Source organism: Syngnathus scovelli, chromosome 8 (genome assembly GCF_024217435.2).
Source record: "Syngnathus scovelli strain Florida chromosome 8, RoL_Ssco_1.2, whole genome shotgun sequence".
Classification (NCBI taxonomy): domain Eukaryota; kingdom Metazoa; phylum Chordata; class Actinopteri; order Syngnathiformes; family Syngnathidae; genus Syngnathus; species Syngnathus scovelli.
This window is the reverse complement of record NC_090854.1, coordinates 15222615-15250188: the sequence shown is the minus strand read 5'-3', so window position 1 is coordinate 15250188 and position 27574 is coordinate 15222615. Positions and strand designations below refer to the sequence as shown.

Below are 27574 nucleotides of genomic sequence, written 5' to 3'. Positions count from 1 at the left end.
ACGGTAATACTACTGGTCCACAAGAGCATAATCTATGATTTATTTGCCTCAAGTGAAAAGAATGCTGATGTTAAATGGTCAAAAAGACTTAATAATGAATCGATAAAAGACAACTTGGGTGTAACAACGAGCTCTTCTTCATGATCCTGACATACGGCGGCGCTCCTTGCCTCCTTCCACATTCTGAAACTGAAGTTTGACTAGATTAAATATTAACAAGACCTGACGTGGACCCCCACTTTCATCTCACTTGATACAATTAAAAAAGATCTCTTGCACGTTCGAGAACATGGTGCTTTACAGCATTAAAATAAATCTTATACTAATCTATGGAGGAGAGTGACAAGTGGAGGCCAAGGTTCCTATGCAGGCACTTAGCTGAGTAGGAAAAAATAAAAGCAAAAAGGGGGATGGGCCTTACATTATTTATATGTGCTAATGGTGTTTGGCAGCAAATGTGAATGAGCAAGTGTACAATCAGATAAAATAGACACACAGCAGTAATCAAGGACGTTGGCTCCTCCTCGTCAGGGTCAATTGGAGTCACTTTAGCAACGTTAGAAACTCCGTCGCTACATTATGTCCTTTTAATAGAGACGACAAAAAGCAACATCGGCGGCGGGGAGCAGAAAGTAAAAGATTGCCCCAGCGAAGCGGCCCTGACATTTCCCGCTGCGCCCCGAGATATTATTGTTTATCTAGTGCACGTGGCCACGATACATCTTGCGCTTAACATCGTTTTGCTCAACAAAAGGAATCCATTAGTCTCATCACGAAGCACAGCATCGCACTGACGGGGGTTCCTGGCCAGCAAAAACTGGGGCAGGGGGGGGCGCCACATGTGCCTCTAATTTCCGATGGCAGTCGACAAGCATCCTTCAACATTGTAAAGTTTACCAGGGGAGCGCTAGAGTGTATTAAAGTGCCCGGAGAGGAACGCTAAAGTATGTAAATGCTGGCAGCTGGTCTTGCTAAATGTTTGTACAGTAGACCAAGCAAGACTCAGACTTTGGAACTAGACCCTGTCTACAGGATGAGCTCACTTTTCATGTGTCATGTTCAATGCAATACAATACAATAAAATATACATATATATAGGCTGGCTTTTATAGGAAGTAGAAATTGAAATATATACCGTATTTTCCGCACTATAAGGCGCACCTAAAAACCTCAAATTTTCTCAAAAGTGCGCCTTATAATCCGGTGCGCCTTACATATGGACCAATATGGATTCGTGGATGATGACTAACTTATTAAAGTAAGCTTTACGTGTTTATTTTGTTGTGTTTTTTCATTTTTCAATAGGTCATGGTTTCAAACATTCAGCAGACAAGTCAACAGTGATTTTATAGGGACCTTAGGGACTCTTTCCACATTATCCTGACAACTCTTCATGCCTAACCAAGCACTACTGTATGTATGAGCATGTTAAAAGTAAAAAAACACATTTAATGAATATACACATAAGCTTGCCGACATTTGGGAAACAAATGCTCCGTCTGCGATCATCACGGTAAACTCTATTAAGCCGTCTTCACATGCGTACGCACACACACGAAAACAACAACGATATGATTTGACAATGATTACAAATCCACTTCCCCAGCTGGCGGCCTGGAGCGTCTCCATTTGTCATCGACTATTGTCTCCAATTATATGATTAGCTTTGAACACTCCGCCACGTCGAGAGAGCTCTCGTGCGCTGATTCGCAAACAAAGTCATTACAACGCGTATTCACACATATCAAATAACAAAACAGATGGCCGAGCGCGCTCGTCGCCTGATTTGTTTTCTCCACACGAGTGGTAGGAAAGAAGAAAAAAAAAAATACAAGTATTCTGCCTGTTTTTTTTTTCTTCATCTTAACGTTGAGTGTTTTTAGGCATGTATGAGAAAGCAGCTGGCTGTCGTGTTTGTCAGATCAGCTCTCATGAAAGACGATCTTGTTTCCATTAATTTCTTGACAACAAAGGGACTTGTTGAAGAAGATTTAGAATTACAGTGGCTAAAGCTTCCGGATAATTTATCACAACCATTTGACAGGAAAATTAATTGTTTTAAAATGCCAGTTGCTGCAAGCTGCAAGGCCATTTTAGGGCCCCGGGACATATGGTAAAGACCTTCTGAAATTGCTTTGATAGTATTTTTGATAATCAATACTCCAAAAGTCACCAAATCCTGGAGATGCATTCATTCTGGTGAAAATGTTGGTAGATGGCTCATAATTATCTTGAAATTTCAGACCTGGAAACCTGTTTCACTTTAAAACATATTCTGTTAGTCATGTTAGACCGAACAGATTCAAAAGTCATGCCCCAAAACATGGTGTCCTATTTAAATTGATAGTCCCTCAAAGCAAAATTTATCTTTGAGATTTTGTCCAATTGCTTCTAAATCTTAACCACCTTATAGTATAGTATATACTGGACAGATTAGCTAAGCTAAATTGTGAAGGATTTGAGTTTTGGGTACGGCGTTACGGAAAGTTTGATAACTGACAATAATACACAAAATTCTTATTCAGCGCCACAAGATCAGAGCTCAGGCTTTTTTTTCCCTTCAATTTAAAAAGGTCAGTTTTACTGGGCAACAAAAACTTTAAGAAACTATGTTTAAAAATTGCCAGGAGGTCTGCTATTTTTATTCAGAGAAAATACTGTTATTTTTACCATTTCTTTAAAGAAAAGTTTATCTTAGAGAGTTTGTCTGACTGATACCAAACTTGAGCAATGCACAATCTATTACGGGGTTGATGCTTTATGATCCTCTCTGGCATCATCTTTTATTATCGATACACAATTACAAACCTTTTTATGAGGGGGCATCAATTATTTGTGAATTTGGCTCAATCCCCTGTGAATGTACATATGTCACCGTGAGCATTCAAAACAGACTGGTGAGGCTAAATTGGTAAGATTTTTGAGTTTTGGTCATTACTTGCAGCCGGGGCATAGTAGTGAAGATTTAAGACTTGCCATAAAATGCCACAAGGTCAGCTTGATTAAGTGTGACAAAAACATTTTAGGTGCACCTTACTCGCAGAAACGTATAAATGCAATAACTCTGCTCTTGACGTGCCCTTTCCCCTCCTTCGCGGAAGGTGTTGTGTTCATTATTATTATTCCGACGATTGAATTGCTTTCCGAGAACCTCAACGTTTGCACACCTTAGAAAGATAGAAAAGTTGACTCCCGATATTAATCACATGACTTGACATGAAATTTGGTCGACACGTCCACCATAAGTGGAACTTAATTGTCAACCTTTGTTGCATCTGCACGGTGTCAAAGTTTGATAATCATTTTTTGAGGATTTGCCATGGAAAAAGAAAGAGAGGGCTCATTCATCACAGCTTTCAGGGCTGATGCCGAACAGGTGGGACAGATAGACGATCCTCAGATGTTTCATGTTACCTTTGACCACTTGGTTATAAATCTGCATGTCATTCATCAGGCAGTAAAGCTATCATCACATGTTGTGATTGGCCGCACTTCCCTGAATTCTTTGTGTTAAAGATGAATGGCTTGTAGGCTTCCTTTTTATTAAACAATGTAAATCTACCAAAGTGGACATTTTGGAAACCCACTTGAAATGACTTCACAGTGGTTATCTTATTAGTTTGCTATTGTATGTTTGTTTTGGAAATATATCACAAATGATCACGAAAATTAAAATACACATTTATAGATCTCGTGTGTCCTCACCTAACAAGTAGAGGAATTCTTTCTTTGATTTAAGATAACAGCAACCTCTTTGAAGCTGAGAGTTTTTTTGAGTATTGATTACTTCTCAAGTAATAAATTTGCTCAAAGAATTTATGATAATTTATTTTTATTATTATTTTATGTTTAATGACAAATAGTCACTGATCATGTGATTTCTCAATAATGAGGACATAGATCAACATGTAACACTTTATTTCTATAAATCTCTGTCAATGTTGACATTTTTAAATCATGACCACATTCCTAGGAAATCACACTGTCCCATTTCTGGTGAGCTATTTTTATAATAGGCCCATGGGTTACTCATGTGGTCCTTGTGAGCTCCAAGATCCCCACTGGCACCACTTTGGTGATCCCTGATTGAACACAATATTCCAATCTTTGACAATTGCTCAGAAATGATGAGTGTGATGTCTTTTAAAACCAACATGGAGCTATAAGATAAGGCCACTCCTTTGACAGAAACTGGCCAGCTTGTTTTGAAATATTGTATGTCGTAACTGGCATGCGATTGTCGACCAGTCCAGGTAGTAGCCCATGCTTGCCAAAAGTCAACTGGGAAAGGCTCCAGCTCACCCGTGACCCATTTAGTTTGTGAAAGCATTCTAAACCAATAGTCCACTTACCCCCAAATCAGGTTTAAAAAAAAAAAAGTGTGGTACACTCACAATATTCAAAATTGATTGGATGAATATTATACAACAAAACCTGAAAATCGGTGGATAGATTTTTTTTCATTTTTTTTTTTTACCTGTTAGATGATGCAACCACTTCTTCCATTCACCTACAAGGAGTACAATGATTGCATCCCCACATGAAAAGCATCTAATCCAGTTGGCAGTTCTCATGTCGTTGTCTCTTAGCCTCACTGACCTCTCCTGATGATGTTACTGTAAATGCACTTTGAGTGTCTGAATCATTTAACATGCAATCAATAACATGCTTGCTGCAGCATTGTTGTGATGGCCGCAGAGGTTAACAACCTCCATTTGTCGTAGTAAAATAAATACATACATCAACCCTTCCACTTTTTCCAATTGGATATGAAGAAAGTTTTCTTTGTCTTGATGTACAATCTGGTAGATGACAACTATCTGTGCTGTGCTGCCATCACCTGGCTAATATATTTACTACATAAGGCTTGCTGTGACGATGACCAATTTCACATCACTTAATTATTGTCAAATTTAAATCAATTGTCCAAAATATAAGATCAAAGTTTTTATGAGTTAGTTCGTTAAGTTAATTTAAAAAAAGTGAACCTTTTTTTTTAACAAAAATAATGTTTACATTACAAAACAATTTAATACCTATAGAATTCAAAGATGTGCACAGTTTGGGAAGTTTTTGCACTGTTGGTGGTTGTTGCAACAAAAAAGTTGAACCTGTGTCAACAAAGATTATTTATGTTGAACATGCACCCCGGGCGCAGATGTGAGAAATGGTACACTTTCCAGAGCCTACCCACAGATAAGAAACCAGAAAAATGAATTTATTTATTTTGAAAAGGTCACCTTTCATTTTGTGGACTGAAAGCCCACAGAGTGCATTGAACTTTGTGCTTGCATCACAACAACCATTAGAGTGTCACCCAAAAAAAATCTGGTATAATTTCTTGTATGACGGACACAAGCTTTTAGTCAGGTCATGTTTCTGAACACTTCCTATATTGTGTCAGTCTGTAACTGTTAAAGAAACAACCAGTTATTATGTAAATACAGTAAAATGTCAGTTCAGGTCCAAACTGGATTGATTTAAATTGGGGAAACCCAATAAAATGATGTGGTGGGCCGTATCTGGCCCCCGGGCCTTGGGTTTGACACCTGTGATTTCGAGTCTTCATTGAAACTCAGAACTGTGCAGCAGATGTGCTGAATCTTGCTGACCTGTTTGAAAATTCACATTTCGTATTTCATTGTTGTTTCAAAGCATGGCGCTCGTCACGTTGTTCATAGATTGCATGCTGCCTGCGTGCAAGCTCTTTCTGCGGACGCTTCGCAGGTAGTTACGGTACAGGATCACACTAAAAACCCTATCCTGGAACTGCTTGGAGACAATATAGTAGAGAATGATGTCCCAAACAGTGCTCGTGTTCATGAGGAACATAGAAACCACGGCCCACGTCCTGAATGCCTCGTTTTTGTCCAGCCCTACTAAATGGAGCAGCAAGCATACGTGAAACGGCACAAAACACACCAGAATCTGCACGATTAGCGTGATAATGATCCGGATGGACTTCCTTTTCACTTTGGGTTTGAGTTTGGAGGCCTTCCCGCAGATCAGTTTGTACACGATGACTACGTAACAGCCTATCATAACGCAGATAGGCAACAGAAAGAAAAATGCCATTCGCGTGAAACTGACCGGGTCGTTGTGGTGCAGGTAGACAAAATCTACCATTTTGAAGCAGGTGGTGAAGTTGGCAATGACATCGGGATCGTCACCTGAGAAGAGCAAGGATGCGGTGCCGGCCAAGGTCATGAGCCAGGCCCCGAGGCACGCCAATACTGTCTTGGTGACGTTCCTTCGCTCCTTACTGTGCTTGGGTTGCACGATGGCTGTGTAGCGATCGGCGCTGATCAGAGCAAAAAGCCACAGAGCGATACATGGGTAGAAGATATTGAGAGTGGCGCAGACACGGCAGAAGAAGTCGGCGAAGGGCCAGAAGTCCCATTGGAGGTAGACCATGCGAAAGGGGAGCATCAGGATGAAAGTGAGGTCCACAAGTGCCACATTTAACATGTAGATGTTTACGGAGCTTCGCCTCTTGGTGGTCAAGACAAACACCCACAAAGCTGTCGTGTTGACGACGAGTCCAATGATGAAAATGAAGCTGTAGATGACCTGGCCTAATGTACGGTGCTCAACCAAAAGCCACACCTGGGAAGAGTTTGGAAGCAGTGTCATACTGAAGAGTGTTTTCTACAATGAAAAATAAACACAAAACAATCAGTGTATCATAAATACTCCCTATATTCAATTGACAAATTAAAAAGTGACTCATAGCTTTTTTGTTTGTAATCTCATTCAAATAAGAATAAAAAAGAAAATGCAGTTTCTTTTTTGGTCAGATCAAAACTACATAATGGATAAAAAGTCCAAAGGGTTAAAACTTGATTTTAATATTTAATAGGGAAATAAATATAAAAGGAAAAAAGTTACTGTTTTAATAAGGACAAAATGCATTTGTTAACATAAAAACATCTTTTGGTTATAAAATGAGTCATTGATTTCATCCCCAAAAAATGAATCGAAATCGCAAACTGAAAATCAAAAATCGAATTGATTCCAGGCTTGAGTGAATTGTAACATCCCTAATATGTAATGTATTGAGTTTATCTAAAATGTTTGCAAGAAGTTTTGGTAAAGCTCAGCCAGTTGGCCACGACGTCCGGATCATGTCAACCTGACCCCAAAAAATATTGAGAAAAAACAAATGGACATGTTGTCACGCCCGTGCCAGAGCACGCTCGGCCGGCAACTTCCCTCAGCCACACCCCTCCATCACCGTAATGTCTGTCACCTGCTCCCTCATGTATTTAAACCCTGCATGTGTGTTGCTCCTTGTTGGTGTCCACTGTTGTCTCCGGTCTGGGCCTAGTGTTCCTGTCCTGCTCGTCCATTTTCCCCCTGGTCTTGTGTGGAGGCTCACGGTCAGATTCTGTTCTGTGAACGAGTGGACTTCTGTTTACCTGTCTGTAAGTCTCTGTCTTTTTGCTTGCCCACTTCCCTTCCCTCCAATAGACCCTGGTCCAAGCTGCATTTGGTCGCCCTGCTCCACCTATTCATGACACGTGTAAATGATCCCAAAAAAAAAATATATATATAATATATTTACACACACGTATAAAGAGTTACTCCTCTCTGTGACTTAAGTCGATGTATAATGAAGTAGGGGTTTCTGCCCACAAAATACAGGAAGATGTCTTGCTGTGGAACTCCCCATGAAACTGAAAGTTATTTAAATGAAGAAAAAAAAAATCTTCCACCTCACATCGAAACAGTGCATCATTCACGCTTAAATATAAAACAAAGTAATGACCGTGAGAAGACGTGTATATTTGTATGATAAATTTACAAAAATATTTTATTGTCTGCATACTGTACAAGTTAGAAGAATAAATAACTCAATTAAAAGTAGTGTGGTGGCGCAAAATGTCGAGGTGAGATTATTTCTCTGTAGACCTTCATAAGAAATCATGTAATGGCATCACTGCTACTGTCTTCTGTACTGTGCCGATATGGGACAACACACCATTGCAAAGCCCAAAATATATATTATAATTGTGGGTCAAAAATTCAGTTCAATTAATAGAAAAAAAGCACTTAGTAGTTCTTAGAAAAGAATAATAAATATACACAAATGATTACAAAAAGCTGCAGCTTACCACAACAATCACCCAAATGCTCTGTTGCACCACTGAGCATCCAACAGCCAATGTAAGGAAGCGCAAGTTTAGTGATGTCACATCCTCTACGTGTATGTACTTTCTCCCTCTGTGGTGTCTGTTGTCGCCATCTGCAATTGCGCACCTTTAAAGAAAATGATGCGCCATAAGAAGCAGGGGCGCTGTGTTTGGCAGGCAGAGCGTTGGCAGATTTAGGGCGAGTTATTGATTGGAAAAGTGGGGTCTGTCACAGCCTATTAGCTCTCAGGGGAGTCATCCGCAGCAGGTTGCCGGCGAGAAGCATCTGCTGCAGCAGAGAAGTAATTAAAACCAGGATGTTCAGGCAGTTGCCATATAAACAAGAAATAAGACGGCTGTAATAGACACTTCAAGCCGGTGCTACAAAATGTTTTTTTTTCTTTTAGCACAGTGGCAACTTAATGAATGCACAGAGTCTACCTGAGGTGAAACTTCAAGGTCAGCCCGTTTAATGCACATTGTAATTGAGAGTAGAGATGGGCGATAGAGGCCTAATAAAGACTGGAGTATCAATAAGCTCCACCTGTTAACGGTCTTGGACAATTTACTCAAATAGATTTTTTTTATTTGTTTAGAATATGAAGTTTACCTCTCCGGTCGTGTTTGTAACTTGCAATTAAATTGAGATATTCATCTAAGAAGCATGGGCAGCATGGTGGTCGACTGGTTAGCACGTCCACGTGCAGAGGTTGTTGTTTCGAATCCGGCACCGACTTTTCTCCGGAATTTGCATGTGTGGGTTTTCTCCGGGTACTCCAGTTTCCTCCCACATTCCAAAAACATGCATGTTAAGCTGAATGAGCACTCCAAATTGCCCATAGGCAATTGCCCGAAGCCGTTTGGGTAATGGATGGATGGCTAAAAGAAACATTTTCATAATCGTGCCCACTTGGAAGGCTTCAACCAGTAAGGTTTTACTAGAGCACAGTACACTCGTGCAACGAAAACTTGAAAATGTTTTCTTTTCCACTAAATGTATCCTACTTTTTATTGCATAACCCCAGTACTCTAAATAAAATACTGTAGTCTTACTGAATTGATTTCATATGAAAACAAAAACAAGCTCTCCAAATTGATAGTGTTTAGCCAGAGTGGCGCACCCGACACAACAAACCACTCATCTGATACCTACGATCATTTTCTTCATTAAAGTGTGCAAAAGTGTTGTGAATGAGTATAATGTCTAGACCCCGAATGTAAGATGACCCCCACTTTTTCAGTCTTATTTCAATGCAAAAAACACCGTCTTATATTCGGGTCAATACGGTATTTAGACCAGTAGGGCTTCATACAACAAATTAAAGAAATTGTTTTTTTTAGGGTACTTCCGCTTTAAGATGCTCACTGATCTGAAGTCTCAAGAGATGCTATAGTGTTCTAATGTTGGTGCGTTTCCCTAAAATGTGAGTTCAACCTCAAGGACCACACAGATGTTCTGCACACAGCTTGTTTTGATGCTGCAGCTTCATTTAAATGCCTACGTACTTTTAACACCCTTGTTATTTATATGGGAGCTCCTCAATCTCATTCCTAATTATCTATCGACTTGTCCCCTCAATGAGTTTTAAAAAGGTCCCAAGCAGATGGTGCTTTGTGTTCACAGCAATATGTTGTTATGACAACAACCTGTCAGCTCCTTTTTTTTTTTTTTTAATCCCTTTGATACTTGTCATGTTGTCTTCTTTTACTAAGTATTCCACTCCACAAATAAATTGCTGTAGCGGTTTATCAATCTAATACTATTTCCATTATTCCACTATTTTATTTTAAAAGATGATTACTTTGACTGACAAGCCACAACAATCACCCAAATAACATGCATAGGTGAAATTTCCTCCATCCTCTGGTATATACTGCTCTCTAGAGGCTCAGTGTAATTACTGCAACGCAACCAGCAAAAACATGTTTGAATTTTAAAATATATACTACTGTAGCATCTACAAGGAAGACAAATTATATTTTTAAAAGTGCATGAATGTATGTATTCATAGAGGTCTAATATATAGTAAATATCATAATTGGGATACTTTGCATCTAATGATGAGATGATGAGACAAAATGTAAAAAGGAAATCAAACAATTAAGTGAACTACTGTTTTGTTGAAATATAAAGATGTTTACATTTCAAAATATATTCATCTTAACTTTATCAATCAATTTATATAATTAAATTAATATGTAACTATACAGTAAATCAAACAGTATGTAAAAAAAAATATCAGCTAGAATATTCAGAAAAAAATAGTATCCAAATGTTTGGACCTTCACCTGCATCTTTAAGTAAGGTTAAGGTTGTCAGTTGTCATTGTAGTGCATACAAACACTCTTTATTTAAATTAAATTCGAGCTAGCCTTGGCCCCAAAGCGGGTGGAGAGAAGCGGGGTTGCTGATGAAAGAGTAGATCCTGTGCAGACCAACAGGAAAAACATTGGGACATCCCTCGGCACTCATCATGGCTTATGTGACCTTGACCGAGGCACGCAACTTTTAAAACTGCCCCTGGAGTGCCCATCTGTGGCTTCCCAACTCTTGTTTATTGCCCATGACTGACTTAAATTGTCACACAATTATGAGTGAGAGACAGCTACAAATATTCATATCAAATCATTTGTCTGTGCGGTTCATACCCTCTTGTGATCCCCAAGGACATCAAAGATGATGCCCAATATACAATTTAGTCACACTTGAATGATGTAACATGTTGGGTAATTCCACATCATGTGACTCGCATGCCTTTCTGTCACACATTGTGGATAATTTTAGATCACTTTCAAAACCAGAACAATGTGACAACATTTTGTAATCCTTTGCAGGATAACCACTTCCAATTTTGATTTGTACCCAAGTGGAGTGCAAGTAAATAATAATTAAAAAAAGAGCTATCGCTACCAAGATCAGTTTTTGATTAAAATAAACCAAGGAAGTTTTTGATTACAAAAATTACAATTATGAGAGCTTGTAAAGTTAATAGTGATGTAAATCCCAGATAATGAAAAACACCAAGCTCTTGGTCATATTATAAATTGCTCAAAAAATCTTTAACTGACACAGAATTATCATAATTTTATTTCTAAAGTTGTTGAACAGGCTTTTTTCAATTCACAATAGCAAATATACATGAAGAGAGGGTTTTGGCTCTAGCTACGTGCTAACACCTACAGTAAAATTATGTTATGATAACCACATCCACTCTCTCAATTAGAAAGCAACTTCTCACTAAATTCATTTCGAAACTATCGAAAGATGATAGTAATCCCGCATATTCAAAACATTTGTCGTGCACCCCCCACCCCGCCACCCATTCCCCCCAAGCAAACTTCTCTTTAAATCTTCAATATTAGATAATATCTTGGCTTCATATTCCATCTAGTCGTATATAGAGCGTTAAATATGTCCAAAGGTTTTCCCTGGTCCGATTTGTCAATGAAAACAAATCACCGTCACCAAGATTGTCAATCCTCCGATTTTTTTTTACGTCTGTAATGCATCTGATCTCTTCTTCACCATTTTTCTCCAGTCTGTTGCTATGGAATGTACTACATGGTCCGCTAATACTGTGTGACGGTGAATATGATCATACTACGTAAAAAATGCTAATTACAGTTTTAAATGTTCATACTTCTGGAAGTTGCCGCTAAAAATTCAAAAATTAAGTAATACAGGCAAAGAGTTCACAGCCTGAAGTTGGTCGACGTTCGTACAATGTTTACTCGTTGCTGTCATTGCACAACTTTTCACAGGGATGTTCTTGAGAGGTAAACCATCAAAGTTCTGAGCTGCTCAGAAAACATCTGACCCAAAAGATGTTGCCCATGACGACACCTTAAAAACACTCCTCGTGGATATCGGACGACTATGACCTTAAAAGTCTTTGCTTGGATCCCGCCATTCTTCTTGTTTACACGTACAGCTGCGATCTCCTCTCCATCAACCGCTCGTTGGTTGAGCCCAAAGTGGAACCGCTAAGCGGGATCTTGTTGCCTTCAATAATGTCCTTGGAAGAGATTTCGGGTGAAGTTCTGCCAATGCTAGAGATAGATATGCTGACCTCCAGCTTCAACAGCTTCAGGAGTTTCCTCTTGTAACCTTTGCAGGCGAAGAAGTAAACAAAGGGATCCAAGCAGGCGTTGAGGTTCATCAGACACACCGTGATGTGCAGCGACACCTGAAAAGCCGTGAGGTCGGCGCAATCCGGGCTGGACACGAGTTTTCGGATCATGTACTGCAGGATGTTGATGTGATAGGGACTGTAGCAGACTACGAAGACCAGGGACACGCAACAGATGACACCAATGGCCTTACGGCTGCGCCCTGATTTTTCGGTCAAGTGGTTACTCTTTGCCGTGGAGTGGAGTTTGGAGCAAAGGATGGAATAGCACACCAGGATGATGTTTACGGGGATGACGTAACCGAGGAAGACGCCGCCGATTAGGATGGTGGCAATGTGGTCTACCTTCTCAAAATTCGGGTATTCCATACAGGTGATGAAGCCGTCCGGTTCGTTGTTGGTCATTGGCATGGCGAGAAGCGGGAGGGTCTGGGCCAGGACCAACACCCACACGGTGACACAGATGTAGCGCACGTTGCGAACATTGCGCAACCGGGAAAAGCGCAGGGGCAGGACGACGGCGATGAAGCGGTCAATGCTCAGGCAGGTCATGAAGTTGACACCTGCATAGGTGTTTATGTAGAAGATGAGGCCTGAGATTTTGCACAGAGCCTCACCCATGGGCCAGTGGAAGCCCAGCGCGTAATACGTGATCCTCACAGGAAGTGACAGCGTGAAGAGGATGTCCGAAATCACCAGGTTGAGCGAATACAAGGTGGTGGAGTTCATCTTTTTCAAGTTGGGGCGGATGACGTGCAGTGCTAAGGCGTTGCCTAGCAGGCCCACCAGGAAGACCACACAGTAGACGAGCGGCATGAAAACACGCGCGTAGCTCCTGTGGGCGTACAGGGTATTGCAAGTGGAGCTGTTGTGGTCATCCATCACTGGAGAAGCGGTGGATCCCATCTTGGGGTTGCGATTCTTTGAAAGTGAAACAGAAAAAACAGTGTTTGTTAAAGGTCAAAAAACGTCATGTGTTTTACCCTTTGTCTTAGAAAACAACGTGGACCCACATGATCTAAAGATTTTTTTCAAAGAGGAAGTATGCATAATTAGTGCTCCTTTCCGTGACTACAGCTGCTTCCGTTAAAGCTTATTTTTGTGACATAACAGTAGACGTTGGACTGTAACAATTCGACAAATATGAAGATCTGTTCTTCCTTTCTCGTAGAGTTTACTTTGAGCAAGAAGTAGAGCAGATCCTGAACTGGTTGCCAGTCAAGCAAAGGGCACAAACTATGGACCAATATGAATCTTCAGTAAATCTACCAAGCATGTTTTTGGAATGTGGAGTATCTGATAAAAAAAATGGAACAACAACTCCACACATGAATGCCAAAGAAAAGATTCAAATTGATCAGATTTTCATTGGTGAAAATAGAAAATCTAACAGTGGCCTTGGAATTCAGCACTCTTGTATTCAAAAATTCATTCCTCACTTTCAAAATTCACTGGTGCTCACCGGGTTGATTGCAGATTATTTTATGGAATGTACAGTAACGACTTGTCCATTGTGAAAATCCCCTCTATCGTGGCAATCTGATTTTTTTTGTTTTGTTGTAGGGGAGTTTACAGTATACGTGCATACTGCAATTCCCTTGCGTGTAATAAAGTGAGCCACAACCACTTCAGCTATTTTTGCACACAAAAAGAACAGTAAAACACATAAACAAAATGTCCATACACCTGTGGTGGACCACAGCTTACACCCAGACACGCAAAAACCCACCGATGTCACATGCCACCCCACCAGGCCTTTTAAAGACACATACAAGATGCAGATAATAAATTAAATTTTTTCCTCTGCATTTTATGCTTTCATTTTTTGTGTTCTAATACATTTGTGTTAAAATGTTAATTAAAGTGTGTTAAAAATGATAAAAGTTAAAAATGATATTATGTTAATCGCAGATATTCACCTAGGTGAGTCCAGAGCATATTTAATGACCGTTAAATGCATATCCAAAATTAATGCAGTTATAATTTAGCATAAAACCGACAATAGATTTTGTATCCATTTTTCATTTTATGTATTTATAAAAGAAATACATTCAGTTTTGTTACTTTTTCACATTCATTCATTCAATTGGAGAAAAAAAATATAGTATATATATCTATATCTATATCTATATATAGATATAGATATATTTAATCCAATTATAGCCAAACTAGCTCAGAATATTGAATATTGAGCAACCTTCAACGTGGCAACAGAATGTCAGTGCAGCAAAACAAAAAAGATTGCCTTGCACTCAAGGAAGTGAGCTTGCATTCTTGCTGTTTCTTTGTGCTGGCTGGCACATTGAGCATTGTATCTTATTTTAAGAGTTAACATCTTAACTTTCCAATTGTGAAAGACACCTTTAATGTTTTTTGACAAATCACATTTATTTCCCAAGCTTTTAAATTTCTGGCCAAAGTGATGTGAAACTGCCATCAAGTTAATCTGTTCTTTTTTTCACAAAACGTATTAAACAAGTTTGGTCGTACCACTGATGTCATTATAGTACCTTCCATAACGGACTATGTCGTATTTAATATCTAAGCAGGAGAAGTGAGCTTACCTCAAAGTTGAGCTGTTTCTTCTTTGGCTCCACCGCACATGGCACCAAACGTAAGACCCAACGAGAGGGCTTCCCTTTCGCTTGGCCCTCCTGCGCGCCACATGCACAAAACAAGACTTGCTGATTTGCTGCCAGTGACCATGGTGACAAAATATCCTGTTGTTGCACACACTCACCCAGCACAACCCCATCCACTACTTCACTACCACCCTCCAACTCCATCCTTACTTGTGCTTACCATAACTAATCGTGAAAGTTAGTGAAGAACTAGTGGTTCATTCCAATTTGTTTGTGCACTTTGCTTACAGCTGGTGACAGCTGCATTAAATCTGTGCCACACTACTCAAATCACTACCGTCGAATTCTTTGTAATTTTCAGTTTCAAATCCACTTTAAGGATGTGTAAACACTGCAAAGGAAATAGTGAATATTTTGATTGACCAAGATCTATTTTCTCCCCACATTTTTAATGCCTCACTCACAAAAATAACTGCACTTGTGAGGTTAAATGTGTATTTATCACAAATGAAGACGAAAACAAATCTATTCATTTTATGAGTTATCTTTGAAAACGTAAACTGATTTCAGGTTGTTCCTTTAAAAAAGTCACCGATTACGGTACAGTACTTGAGTTTACAGGTTATAGATTAGAAATAAAAAAAAACAACTATGACTTTGCACAGTATGTATCGAAGGATGTAGCCCAGTCAAATTTTTTTATTCCACATTGCCAGTTCCACGTTTCCTTTAAAAAAAAAAAGTGTCAGACGGAGCAGTGTGTATGTTTGCCTGTCGACAAGGCATCTGTTACTTAAGCTATTTTCATTTTAAATTGTGCTAATAATTTTCAAATCTAAAGTTCCAATAATGTCAATAAGTGTCAAGAAAGTCCAAGCAACAAAACACATTGAGACGCTTTATTTTGAAACAAAACCAGAGTTCACCAAAACACAATATATGGACAAATTTCAACTGCTTTTAAGCATTAATTTGTATTTTTGATCAAGTATGGACCTGTTGTTTACGAGCTGTGATCTTTACATCTGTGAATCACTTCCCTTGCAACTGATACTCACCACGCACCAGTTGAAGTGATAATGTGTTAATGTGTCTGTCAAGTCTTGACTTTTTTTGGTACACTTTTTGCAGTGATTTTTTTTTTTGTACATTGTGTAAGTGCACCAAATATACTTAATGTGAGTGGGTGTTGTTCTTAAAAACTCTGGGTACCATGATGCCATCCGGCCTAAAATCAAGATAATTTGACATGGTACAGTTTGGGAAGTGGGAGGGACTGTTTTGTTAACTGCCTACAATTGTCGCTGTTGTATTTTCTGCGTTAATGAGCGCAACCGTCGTTTGTTCAAAACAAGTCCGGCGTAGAGGCAGAGGAAGCGCTCTGGCTTCCTCATGGCCGAGACGTGTGCTTGTGACTCACTGAGGGCCTCTCCGACGGTCATACCCCTCGCTGACAGGCCGCGCATGACCCCGCTGTGCCGCCTGTTCTATTTTTACACAACAATGCCCTAGGAAAAGTCGCCAACTATGTTCTCACACCGCTTTTCGGATTTTCAACATGCAACAAGTTATGATGCTAGTGATGACAAAGTGAATGGGAGGTCATGCGTCCGAGCATCTCCAGCCCATCATCACAGCCACATCCTGTTGTGAGAGAAAGACACATGTCAAAGGAAATCCTCTGTTGAAATATCTCCATTTTAATGCGTCTTTTGTGGTATACATGCGTCTGTGTATGTGTGTGTATAAATATATATATAATGTATGTGTGTATGTGTATATATATATATATATACACACACGTCATGTTTATCCTGACTGAATGCAGTTAGAGCAAATGTTCATCATAATCTCATCTCATTGTGACAGTTATTAGTATTAACGACATATGACTGACGTTAGTGAGTGCAATGCACAGATAAACAAGCGTGACACTGAGCTGATTAGTTCAACATGCGGTTGATTGCAGTATTTGCACAGGAAGCGACTGTGGTTTGTTCCTCGTTTCGAACAAAACAGCACCTCAAAACTCACAGATGAAGGGTGGGAATTTGTTAAATTCAATTAAATCAAATTGAAGAAACTTTTATTCTACTTGTAGTAGGTTATTATAATAAAAGTACAGCGGCTAGGGAAATACGCTTCCTTCTTGATCATTGTGCTTTGTTTGTGGGTCAATAAAATGATCATACATGGCAGCATAAATTGTACGCTGGTGTGAACACCGGAATTTTTCATTTGCAGCTAGCTGGTATGTGTGTGTGACCGTCAATCAACAGCTACTACGGTGTGTGGCAGGTGCTACTGCTTCGAATGTGAGGATGCTTTTTCATCTAATGAAAAACTGAATCCTCTCCTGAATTGTTTTAAAAGTTTTCTTGAGGTATGATGAAGTTTTCTGTGATGTCACTCCTGATGGGAGTTTAAACTTTTGTGCAATTTGTCATAGGAACTATTGGTTGGTAACAAAGTCGATTGGACACTTTTTTCCGTCCTTTGAATCTGTGTACAGTGTTCTCCCGTTATTTGTTGGTAAGAGGATCCAACAAAACCTGCTGTGAATAATAAAAATTCGCAAGCAATTGAAAACCCCTCTAAGGTTTTTCTAAATTATTTCTCTGTGGATATTTGATGATATACATAATGTTCTTCCAATATAGTGGTAGGACATATTACATGCATTTGGTTGGTATGATCGTGTGATGCAAGTATATGATAAATTTGCCTCACAAATTTGGGTTTTGGGGTTTGAATCTTTCCTGTGTCGACTGTACATGCTCTCCCCGTACTTGCGAAAGTATTCCTGTGGCTCTTTGGCTTCCTCTTTTCTTTTTTTTTCAAAAACCATGACTCATTGAAGGCTTGTGAATTGTTCTTCGGTGTGAATCTTTGTTTGTTGTCTGTTAATACAGTACGTGCCCAACAATTAGCTGGCGACCAGTTCAAAATCGCCTGGGATAGATTCCGGCTCACCCACAACCCTATAAAGACAATTGGTTCAGAGAATGGATGAATCTGCATGATTGTGCGTTCCTGTTGGATTTTGAGGCACTATTTGGGGAAACAATGCCATGCTCTGGCAGTAGAGAGGCATTACCGCTTTGGTGGATGAGCAAGAAGCTTGCACTTACTGCAAGAAGACACAGGAGGACAGCAAAATATCAAATGGCAGGGACTAAAATCTGTTGAGAAATAATGGAGGACATTATCTACATATGCATGTGCAGTCATATGCAAAAGTTTGGGCACCCCTGATCATTTTCGAGATTTTCCTTTATAAATCATTTGTTGTTCGGATCAGCAATTTCAGTTAAATATATCATAAAGCAGACAAAAACAGTGATATTTGAGAAGTGAAATGACTATGATTTGCAGAAAGTGTACCTAAACAAAAGTAGGCAGGTGCATATATATATATAAACCACAAGTTAGACTTGTGCCAACATGTACTCCACACACACGCACTTGTGTGTGAGGGGTGTAGAGGAACGTTAAATAAGGATGTGGCATTGGCATTCTCGTCAAAGCCTCCCACGCTCACTTACAGGGAAGTGTTTCCGTTTTGTGCTTGTGATGTGTTTTAAACAGGTAAAGAAGGTGACTGATGTTGTCGAGTTGAATTTAATTGGCTGAAATTGTGCATCAAATTTTTTTTAACTATTTGACCAGTTTTTACTTGTCTGATTTGAAAACGAGTTATTTGTCAGTTTGTTTTGTAGCTTTTATTGTATATAATATGAGGCGCTCATACATTTATTTGGGTTGACAGTCATAATGGCCCACCGAGAGAAGCTATGACTACAATGCGGCCCGTGAAAAAAATGAGTTTGACACCCCTGATTACGCTGCGTTGATTTCTCAGCTGTTGCTGCTGGTGTTTTTGGCTCTTTCGGATGAGGTGGCGTTGGAGGAAGGGCACAGGCGGTCCTTAAAGAGGGTCAACATTTCCTTGTGGGTCTTAATGGCGAAGAAGTAGATGATCGGGTCCAAGCAGCAGTTGAAATTCATGAGCAAGACAGTAATCTGTAACAAGATGATCATTATTTCTATTATTACTAGTGGTGAGTTTGTATCGGAAAAACTGATCTTATATGCGTGAAAAAAGATGGCCAATCAGTTGATGTCTTACTTGGGACGACAACTTAAAGCCCCTCAGCTCCTCACATGAGACCTCATGGTGAATACTCCGGCACATGAACTGCATCACGTTGAGGTGGTACGGGCTGAAGCACACAATGAAGGTGATCAGGATGAGGAGGATGATGACGTTGGTTCGTTGGTTCTTTCTCGAGGCGGGGTTCCGCTCGGCTGCCGCCCGCAGCTTCAGGTGGACGCTGACGTAGGAGGCCAGGATGGCAGCAAGCGGGCAGCAGAAGGAGATGACACATCCCAAGATCAGGAAATACGGCATCCACTGGGAGCTATTGAGGTTGAAGTACTCCATGCAGGTCCGTCTGCCCTTGTCATGCTGCAGCATGTTGCGGAACAGCACAGGGGCAACCTGAGCGGACACTAGAACCCAAACCAAGCAACAGATCCAGCGGACCATCTTGACCCGACGCAGGCAGTGCAGCCGCTGAGGGTGTACCACAGCCAGATAGCGATCCAGACTGATGCAGGTCATGAAGCCAATACCTGGGGGAAGTAATACTGGATTGTCAACTTTACCAGAAGCAAATTAGAAAACTAACCACTTGAGAAGATGAATAACGGAAGATGTAGATTTTATGATGTAATTTTTTTCTTTCTCTCTTTGGTAACATAGAGTTAGTTGCATTTTAAAGTCATAGCAATTAGAGCTGGTGTCAAACTCAAGGCTCGGGGGCCAGATAGGGCTAGCCATATCATTTTATGTGGCCCTCAAAGTGTCAAGATCTGTCACAGTTTGTTCCTTATTTTAATGTCATAGTTTTGTCATAGTCTGTGTGCTCGCCCCTCCCCTCCTGTGCTTACGATCTACGTAATCGCCATCATCTGCCTCTCGCTACCTGTCATGTATTTAAGTCCTGTCTGCGTGTCACTCCCCATCGGATTGTTCTCGTCTCCTGTCCGGTCTGTCATCGTCTTTCTTGTCTTATCTTGTCTTATCTTGTCTTTCTGTTCAGTTATTCACATCCCTAGCATCTTTTGAGTTCCTTCAATAAACCCTGGTCCAAGCTGCATTTGGTCGCCCAGCTCCATTCCTTCCATGATACAAAGACGAATTGTACATCAACTTCACGTGGCAATACTAAAATTACAAATTGTTTTCGCTTTTCAAAAATAGATATTGCTAGTAATTTTTATTAAACTTAATTCATCAGTTTGTTGATGGTCATAATGGCCCTCCGAAGAAACTATGCGGCTCGCGACAAAAAAATAGTTTGACACCCCTGCATTAGAAGATGTTTTGAATGTTCCGATTCCATATTTATGTTACAAGTATTTTTTAGCATTGGCCATCCTGTTTACCTGCATATGTGTTGGCGAAAAAGAGGAGTGTGCTAATCCTGCAGAGTAGGTCACCAAAGGGCCAGTCAAAGCCGAGGATGTAGTAAACGATCCTGCCCGGTAGTGTCAGCGTGAACAGGCAGTCCGACAAGGCCAGGTTGAGCAGATATACAGCGGTAGAGTTTAACTTCTGCCGTCCCCGGCAGATCACCACCAGGACCAAAACATTGCCGACCAAGCTGAAAATGAAAACCAGAGAGTAGAAAACGGGGACGAGAACCATGGCGGCTTGCTGGTCGACGAGCGCATAACAGCTGCTCTGATCACCGATGGTGCCGTTGCCAGCAGCCATGGAGATATAGTGGGAAAAATAGTTTACAATGCGTCAAGCACTACAATTTATTAACCAACTGACTTCCCCTCGTGGCATATAGAGTTGTGATACCCGGAAACCCATCTGTGGAGCTCTCGGTTTCCATCGCTGCTTTTTCATGCCACGCATACAACCAACCAGGCTTTTTGATATACCGCAGACTGCAAAGAGACGACACGACATCGCAAGTTTCAATATGTTAGCTAATAAGATATGTGTATTTTATTTTTTCAGCTTCACTTCAAGCGGTATAGAAAATGGATGGAAGGACTTTCTAATCTTTTTAATATATAGATTTAGTCTGGGAATTATATGATTTTGATACTGTTCTAGTTTTGTAGGCCACAACACGAATGTAGGGTCAGACAACCATGATCTAAACTCAAACTGACAAACAATTTGACTGACTACATAAATTCAAAAAAACAGGCAGGACAACAAACTCAACAAAATCAAATGAGGCTAACAAACTAAATGGAATAAATATTAAAGCAAATCAAACAAACAACCTAATAACTCCTTCAAACAAACAAGGTATAACTAGGTAATTTAAAAATTGGAAACATGACTCCAACAAACTAACCGCCATCAAACTAATTGGAACAAACAAGCTACACTACACTGTCAAGCAACTTACCAAAACAAATGAACACCAACTTAAATGAGCCGACACACAAACTAATAACTATACTTAAAAAGAACAGACAAAACAAATCTCAGAAAGATATGAAGGATTTCAAACTCAACTCATTACTAATCGTCACACAAAATGTGAACCAACAAACTTTAACAGCCTAAAAAAATATTTCAAAACAAACTAGCCGCCTAACTCCAATTATAACAAGCTAAATAGACAAGCAAGTTAAAAAAAAAAAAAAAACAGTATAAATGCAATGTAGTAGTGGTACTTGCAGTGTGTGAGTCACACTGTGCCAACCAGTGCATGCACACAGAGAGGTTAACTTGAAGTTTCATGTTCACTCAGAAGTGGTGCATAGAACATAAAGGTTTGCTTTTTTTTCAAGAATTTCCATCTAGAGCCGCACATCCTGTGGTGTACCACAATTTACTCGCGAGTGGAGACACGAACATGGAGCTCAGATTTCTGAGAAAAATTCAAAAGATGTACAAAAGATTCATAAAGTGATAACTTTGCGGTGCTGTAGTCTGGTTCAGCTCTCCAAGCTGCAAGATTAGCTGTGGTTGTTGTACAAGAAGTTCAATTGTCCTCCAGGAACTAAACCCTCTCCAGTGGTTTTGAATTTCCATAAGATCCTATTTGATGCAGAATGAAAGAAGAACAAATAGTACTATCTTTCAACCTGGAAAAAATTGAAAATAACCGGAACAAATGAACTTGCCAGCTTAATCCAACAAACTAATTAAATAACTAATCAAACAACCCTAACACCCCCCCCCCCCCCCCCCCCCCCCCCCCGACAAACAAACAAACACAACTTCCCCGAGTTAGCCAATTTGATTACTGTACTCCAGCTTGGATGAGTTAAGAATCCATAAATAGGTGTGATGTAGTATCACGCCCAGCGTTGTCGCGGCTAGTGTAATCGAAATAGATGGCCTCTGGACCGGCAAAAGGTCACACACATTGCCAGCAGTCAGGTGTGGTTATCACTCGACCTTTTAAGGTCACATTCAGGGCAAGATGTCATGGGCAAAGTGCATTTATTCTCATTCATGTTAAGAACAGTGTTCGAGAGAGTTGTGTGCGTGTGTGGTTGTCTTTCTAGGTTGATGAGTGCGTGACGTGAAAGGTCTCAGGAAATTGAAAGTGACGACTCAGCGTGGAACTAGTATGGAAGTCACATCTCAGAAATGTGACCTTTCTCTGCTGGCTAAGGCAGGGGTGGACTTCCAGGGTGGGGGGTGAGGTCAGAAGGGTGATTTGAAGAGAATTATACAATAATAGTCAATGGTGTAACTGTGGACCTAGACAGGACACCTCCCCAGAGGGTGGATCGTTTTAAGGACACCCTCGTGGTGGAGGTGGACCAGTCTGCTGTGTTGCTGACCCAAACTGGAATTGACTTGTGGTGACCACAACATGTGTGCAGACACCAGCATGGTTCCACAAACGCTGCCTTGGCAAATTTAGACATGTTTTTTTTTTTTTTTTGTTACTAAAGTAGATCGCGTGCGAAGCAACCCTCCCTGTTGCCAGATTAAAACAATGTCACTTTGTTTGTGTTGGGGGCAAGGCCATTAAAGTTTGTTAGTAAAATGGATTTTGAATGAGTTACACTAGATTACGCGTAACAATATGTAGTATGTAAATCTAGAGACTGTCTAGGAATTTAAGCTCTCGTTTATATTTCTGCCAACAGTGGCTACTGCTGTTTTTGTGTGTCATCCACTTAGATAATCAGGCTAAGCAAAGAACTCAAAGCAACAAATTTAAACAAAGCTTCTAACTCAAACAAACAAATGAGGAAACCAGAAAATTTGAAGTAACCCATTTGAGAAAATAGGTAACCCTACATTTCTCAGTTCTCGCTTTAATGTACACAGATTAATTTATTGGCTAAAATTGATTTTATTCATGTATATTCAAATATTAAACTGAAGTTTAAGACAAGTGGTATGGTGAGACCATAAAAGTGCAATTAAATATGATACCACTAGAGGGTAGGCAAACCCAAGGAATTGCACATAATAAATGATGAGACAGACAGACAGACAGACAGACAGACAGACAGACAGACAGACAGACAGACAGACAGACAGACAGACAGACAGACAGACAGACAGACAGACAGACAGACAGACAGACAGACAGACAGACAGACAGACAGACAGACAGACAGACAGACAGACAGACAGACAGACGAATAGCTGGAAGGATATTTTATGATAAAATAAACGTAAAGAAGAAGCAAAGTGTAAAAATAAACAAATAATATTGCTGCATTCAAATTTGGAATATTACTATTCATCCTTTCACTATTCTTTTTTTTTAAGTTCAGACTAAAAACAATTTTAAAAAGCATCAAATAGTGTGTGTGTGTGCGTGTGTGTGTGTGCAGATGCACAAAAGCAGACTGCTGGACATACTGCAGGGCACATTGTCAGGGTGGCCTCATGTGGCTCGTGTCTGGTCTCATCATCACCACACCAGCAGCCCCCCTCCCCTATGGGCAACACTCTCCGACATCTGTACCACCACACTCCCATGTAGACACTGTTCACACTTTGCTTGTCAGCTTCACTGCTAAGCAGCTTTGTGTTATTTTGGGGAAAGACTTCTCCATTCATAATGACTTGTGTCATAGTCTGGACATCTAGTAGAGCGTTTGTATTGTGCAGGCAGGTATACGTAATGAAGCTTTTGCCCAGTATTTTTATTTTGCACTCCAAATTTAGGTTGGAAGTCTTGTTTTCAGCTTTGTACATTGGATTTGCGACTTATAGCTCGTCACGTTAGCTGATCTACAGTAATTTCACTTGCCTCTGTCACGGGTCGGCGACAAGACAGCACCTATCAGGCTTGAGGGGATTAAGTCAAGATCTTTTCAGCAACAACATACTGAAGAAATGGGAAGGAATCTCATTAGGGACAATTTCGAATGATACCTCGACTTTTGGAGCGTAACAGTTGTGATGATCTGTAAATAAAAATCTGTTGATTTTCTGCCAACAGTTTTATCTTTAACAGAGATCTTGGGAAATATTTTCCTTTAGCGCCATAACAAGAGCGCCTTTTACTCAAAATCTAGTGCAGGTGGGATCGTGCCATAACAGTGTGTGCATTTATGAAGCAATTTGGCTTCCTGCAATAATTAGATGACATTAGCGGCAGAATTTGGATGTAAAAAAATACCCATTAGACAGCGACAGCTGCCTCCAACTCCAACGGGTGAGAAAAGTGTTAAATGTTATATCCCTTGTCCTGGCCTTGCAGACTTCACTATCACAGGGATCATCCCATCTCTATTGATGGTAGCTTTGCCCGTATTCTGTATCTGTGCCATTTTTCACACACCAGTGAAATGGAAAAATGAGGACTTTTTTTTTTCCCACTCAGTTTTGGCTTACAAAAACATGCTCGTCTTTACTAAGGTAACTTGTTCATTACACTGATTACTTGTAATTTTTTGGGCTTTTTGTTCCCAAGATTTAGCCAACCAATGGTGGCCCTCGCTCGTATTGTGCATCAATAAACAATCCAGTGAGTTACAATAACTAATATGAATTGCAGGACGCATAGATCACTGACATTTCAAAAGCAACTTGCGGGCCGGTCTCTAGGGCGGGAGCGCTCTTCATGGTGCTCAGTGCTCGACTAAAGTTGTACCAGTGTCTGGGTAAGCGTATTACTTCATGAAACCACTAGAATCTAGTAACTAGATTATTTCCTCAAAGACCCGTCCCTGATACAACATTATTGGTAGCAATTATTTTGACAACACTATGAGGCCGAACTAATTTGCTTTCAACTTAACGACTGAGCTTGATCAATATTGATATGTGCCAAATTTACCGCTTGTTACGTAGGCCGAGCTGTGGCAACTTTTCGGGTCATCTGAAGGCGACGTGCATATTTTGGATGTCATCTAGGCTGTTGTATTATTGTTATATTCACAGGGCATGGACTAATTATTCCAACAGCTTCTTCTCTTTGGTGGGAGGCAGACTGACAGTTGCTGTCATTGAAGTGATCAACGTGTTTCTCGGACTGGGCTGAAGCCGTTTGATTTGATTAAGAATAATTGGTGCCACCGCCACAATGATGTTTGGTAAACCTTTGTGCTATTTTCCACGAGGATGCCCACGAGGAATTTTTCAGCTCCATCTAAAACAGATTGGTGGACCCGCCGCCGTCGTCGTGCCGTTCACGTCACATCACAGACGTGACTAGCGGATTGTTGTTATCACCTTACTGAGCGTACAGTCTCGCTTATTGTCTTGTTGTCACGTCGCATCAGTGTGAGACTAACATCATGATGATAACCTTTCATTAACTAAACTGTGGGCTCTTGTTAGCCATCAAGTCGATGGAGGATGGTCAATTTACCTGTAAGGTTAATTTACCATGTAGGCAAGTTGGGCTCCTTAGGGCATGCTGACAATTCTGTTCCAGCTTTATCGCACCCCATTTGGTTTTAACGTAATGTTAGTTGCTTTACGATTAGAGTTGTTAGTTTCAGTTAAAGGCAACATTTAGCCAAACTGGAAATAAAGAAAAAATATATGACAATAGCGCTATTCTTGTGAGGAATACACTAAATATTTTGATAGTATCAGAATGTTGTATTTGTTGCTTAACACGGCTTGGTTGTCAAATGACGTGTATGGTTAATGAGATGTTGTAAAACAGTTCCCAACTGTTTAACGTATTTAAGCAGACTTACAAAATAGATTGTATATTTGCAACAAAGTCAATAAAGCATACATTGAAGTCACCAAAAATTAAAGTTGGAACTAATTTCGCCACCCAGTTTTCACCAGTCACAGTTATTGCCAATCATCTGCTCATATCTTTCGGTTCAATCTCTGAGGTTGATGGTACTTGGTCTATTGAAATGAAGTACTTTTGCTTCATCTTCCAAGTAAAGTCAATGAGCAGTGAGGTGTTTGAGGTTTGCTAAGGGAAACTGGTCATTCTGATGCTTAGGCATGACCAAAACTTGTATGTTTTATCTTGAATTTCCAGTTTAAGTAGGCTCGTCGGATGTTTTCTAGCAAACTCCTCAGCGAGGTGTTGGTCGCCTTGAGTTCCAGCATTTAGCAGCAGGTTTTTTTGGACTCCGCCAGATTCTACAAGTGAGTGCGAGGCAGATGTGCGGTGACAGCTCAACGCTCATTAGGCTGAATCAGTGTCACACTATGACAAGCGGCCAACTTGAGGCTTCTCCTGTCACTCGCCGTGCTTATCCATCCAGCCGAGACCAACTTGGACTCGGCCGGACCCAATTTGACACCTTTGGCTTCTCTTCTTTTTCTTGCATAAATATTTGGGATTAAATGCCAGTAAACTCCTTCCCTGAAGATTTTAACAGTAATGCCACTTTAGAAACAAACAATGTAAATTCTGGCCTTCCTCCAAGCACTGCCTCATAATTCCAGCTGTGGGGTCAGCACCGACCCCTCGGGACACACCATCCTTTGGGCTGAAGTTGTGATATCTATTTCAGTCCGCTGGAGAGCAGACACCCGTCAACATAGCTCCAGAGAATTCACTGTCCTGCGATTACAGACGCTAACACTCCGCTCATATGCTTCAGCATCAGCCATGTCCAAACCGCTCAGTGTCCGACGGCTAGCTCGGAGCCATTAAGGTGCAGTTTGCAATTAGAGATGCGTGGCTGCTGGATAGCCAAGCAGATGTGCTTTGATCTATTTACGGTAGGCTGCCTGGATTTTGAGGGGGGGTTGGGAGTTGTGGCAACAGCTTATTTTCATGCGTCAGATCATACACCTCTGACATTGCTCGTCTTACAGTTCACTTGACATTCAATGGTGTTTTTCATTCAACCAAATGTTAAGTAATGAATAGGCTTTAGGGTCTGCAGCTGCTCTGTGTTGTATTTGTACGAGTGTCCAATCAGAACATCTCATTTGTTAATGTTTCAGACTTCACCAAAGGGTGAAATAGTTGTTTTAACACCTTGTCTCTAGCAAACAATCCCTGTCACCCTGCGGCTTTAAGTGCACTGGGTGGTGAAAAGTGGAAAACAAACGTTCTGTTGACAGCTTTCTTATGCCCAAGGTGGATAGGTATTAATATCGAAAAGTGCCAACACATTTAGTTCCTGCAGACCAACTGTCTCAGGGGTACAAGAGTTGAATTAAGTGGGAGGGGCGCACCTTTATCTATTGATTTCTACAGCCCAGATCAAAATGTCCTATTGAGTAAAATTAGTTGAGGAGACTACCCTTGAATAAATGAGTTTTTATTAGTTTCAAACATGT

The 27574-nt window shown here is 40.4% G+C and overlaps 3 protein-coding genes across 3 annotated transcripts; all 3 read right to left on the bottom strand.

Annotated features, from left to right (window-relative positions):
• Nucleotides 1-5202: 5202 nt before the first annotated feature.
• On the bottom strand, nt 5203-8234 carry gpr18 (G protein-coupled receptor 18). The gene is made up of 2 exons (XM_049728395.2): nt 8115-8234; nt 5203-6648 (listed from the first exon to the last, which is right to left on the bottom strand). The coding sequence occupies exon 2, from the start codon at nt 6631-6633 to the stop codon at nt 5650-5652; it is 984 nt and encodes a 327-aa protein (XP_049584352.2). The 5' UTR covers nt 6634-6648; nt 8115-8234; the 3' UTR covers nt 5203-5649.
• Nucleotides 8235-11202: 2968 nt separating this feature from the next.
• On the bottom strand, nt 11203-15063 carry gpr183a (G protein-coupled receptor 183a). The gene is made up of 2 exons (XM_049728390.1): nt 14827-15063; nt 11203-13183 (listed from the first exon to the last, which is right to left on the bottom strand). The coding sequence occupies exons 1-2, from the start codon at nt 15046-15048 to the stop codon at nt 12053-12055; spliced, it is 1353 nt and encodes a 450-aa protein (XP_049584347.1). The 5' UTR covers nt 15049-15063; the 3' UTR covers nt 11203-12052.
• Nucleotides 15064-15719: 656 nt separating this feature from the next.
• si:ch211-184m13.4 (uncharacterized protein LOC798560 homolog) lies at nt 15720-20774 on the bottom strand. The gene is made up of 3 exons (XM_049728722.2): nt 20296-20774; nt 18974-19479; nt 15720-18867 (listed from the first exon to the last, which is right to left on the bottom strand). The coding sequence occupies exons 1-3, from the start codon at nt 20624-20626 to the stop codon at nt 18703-18705; spliced, it is 1002 nt and encodes a 333-aa protein (XP_049584679.1). The 5' UTR covers nt 20627-20774; the 3' UTR covers nt 15720-18702.
• Nucleotides 20775-27574: the final 6800 nt, after the last annotated feature.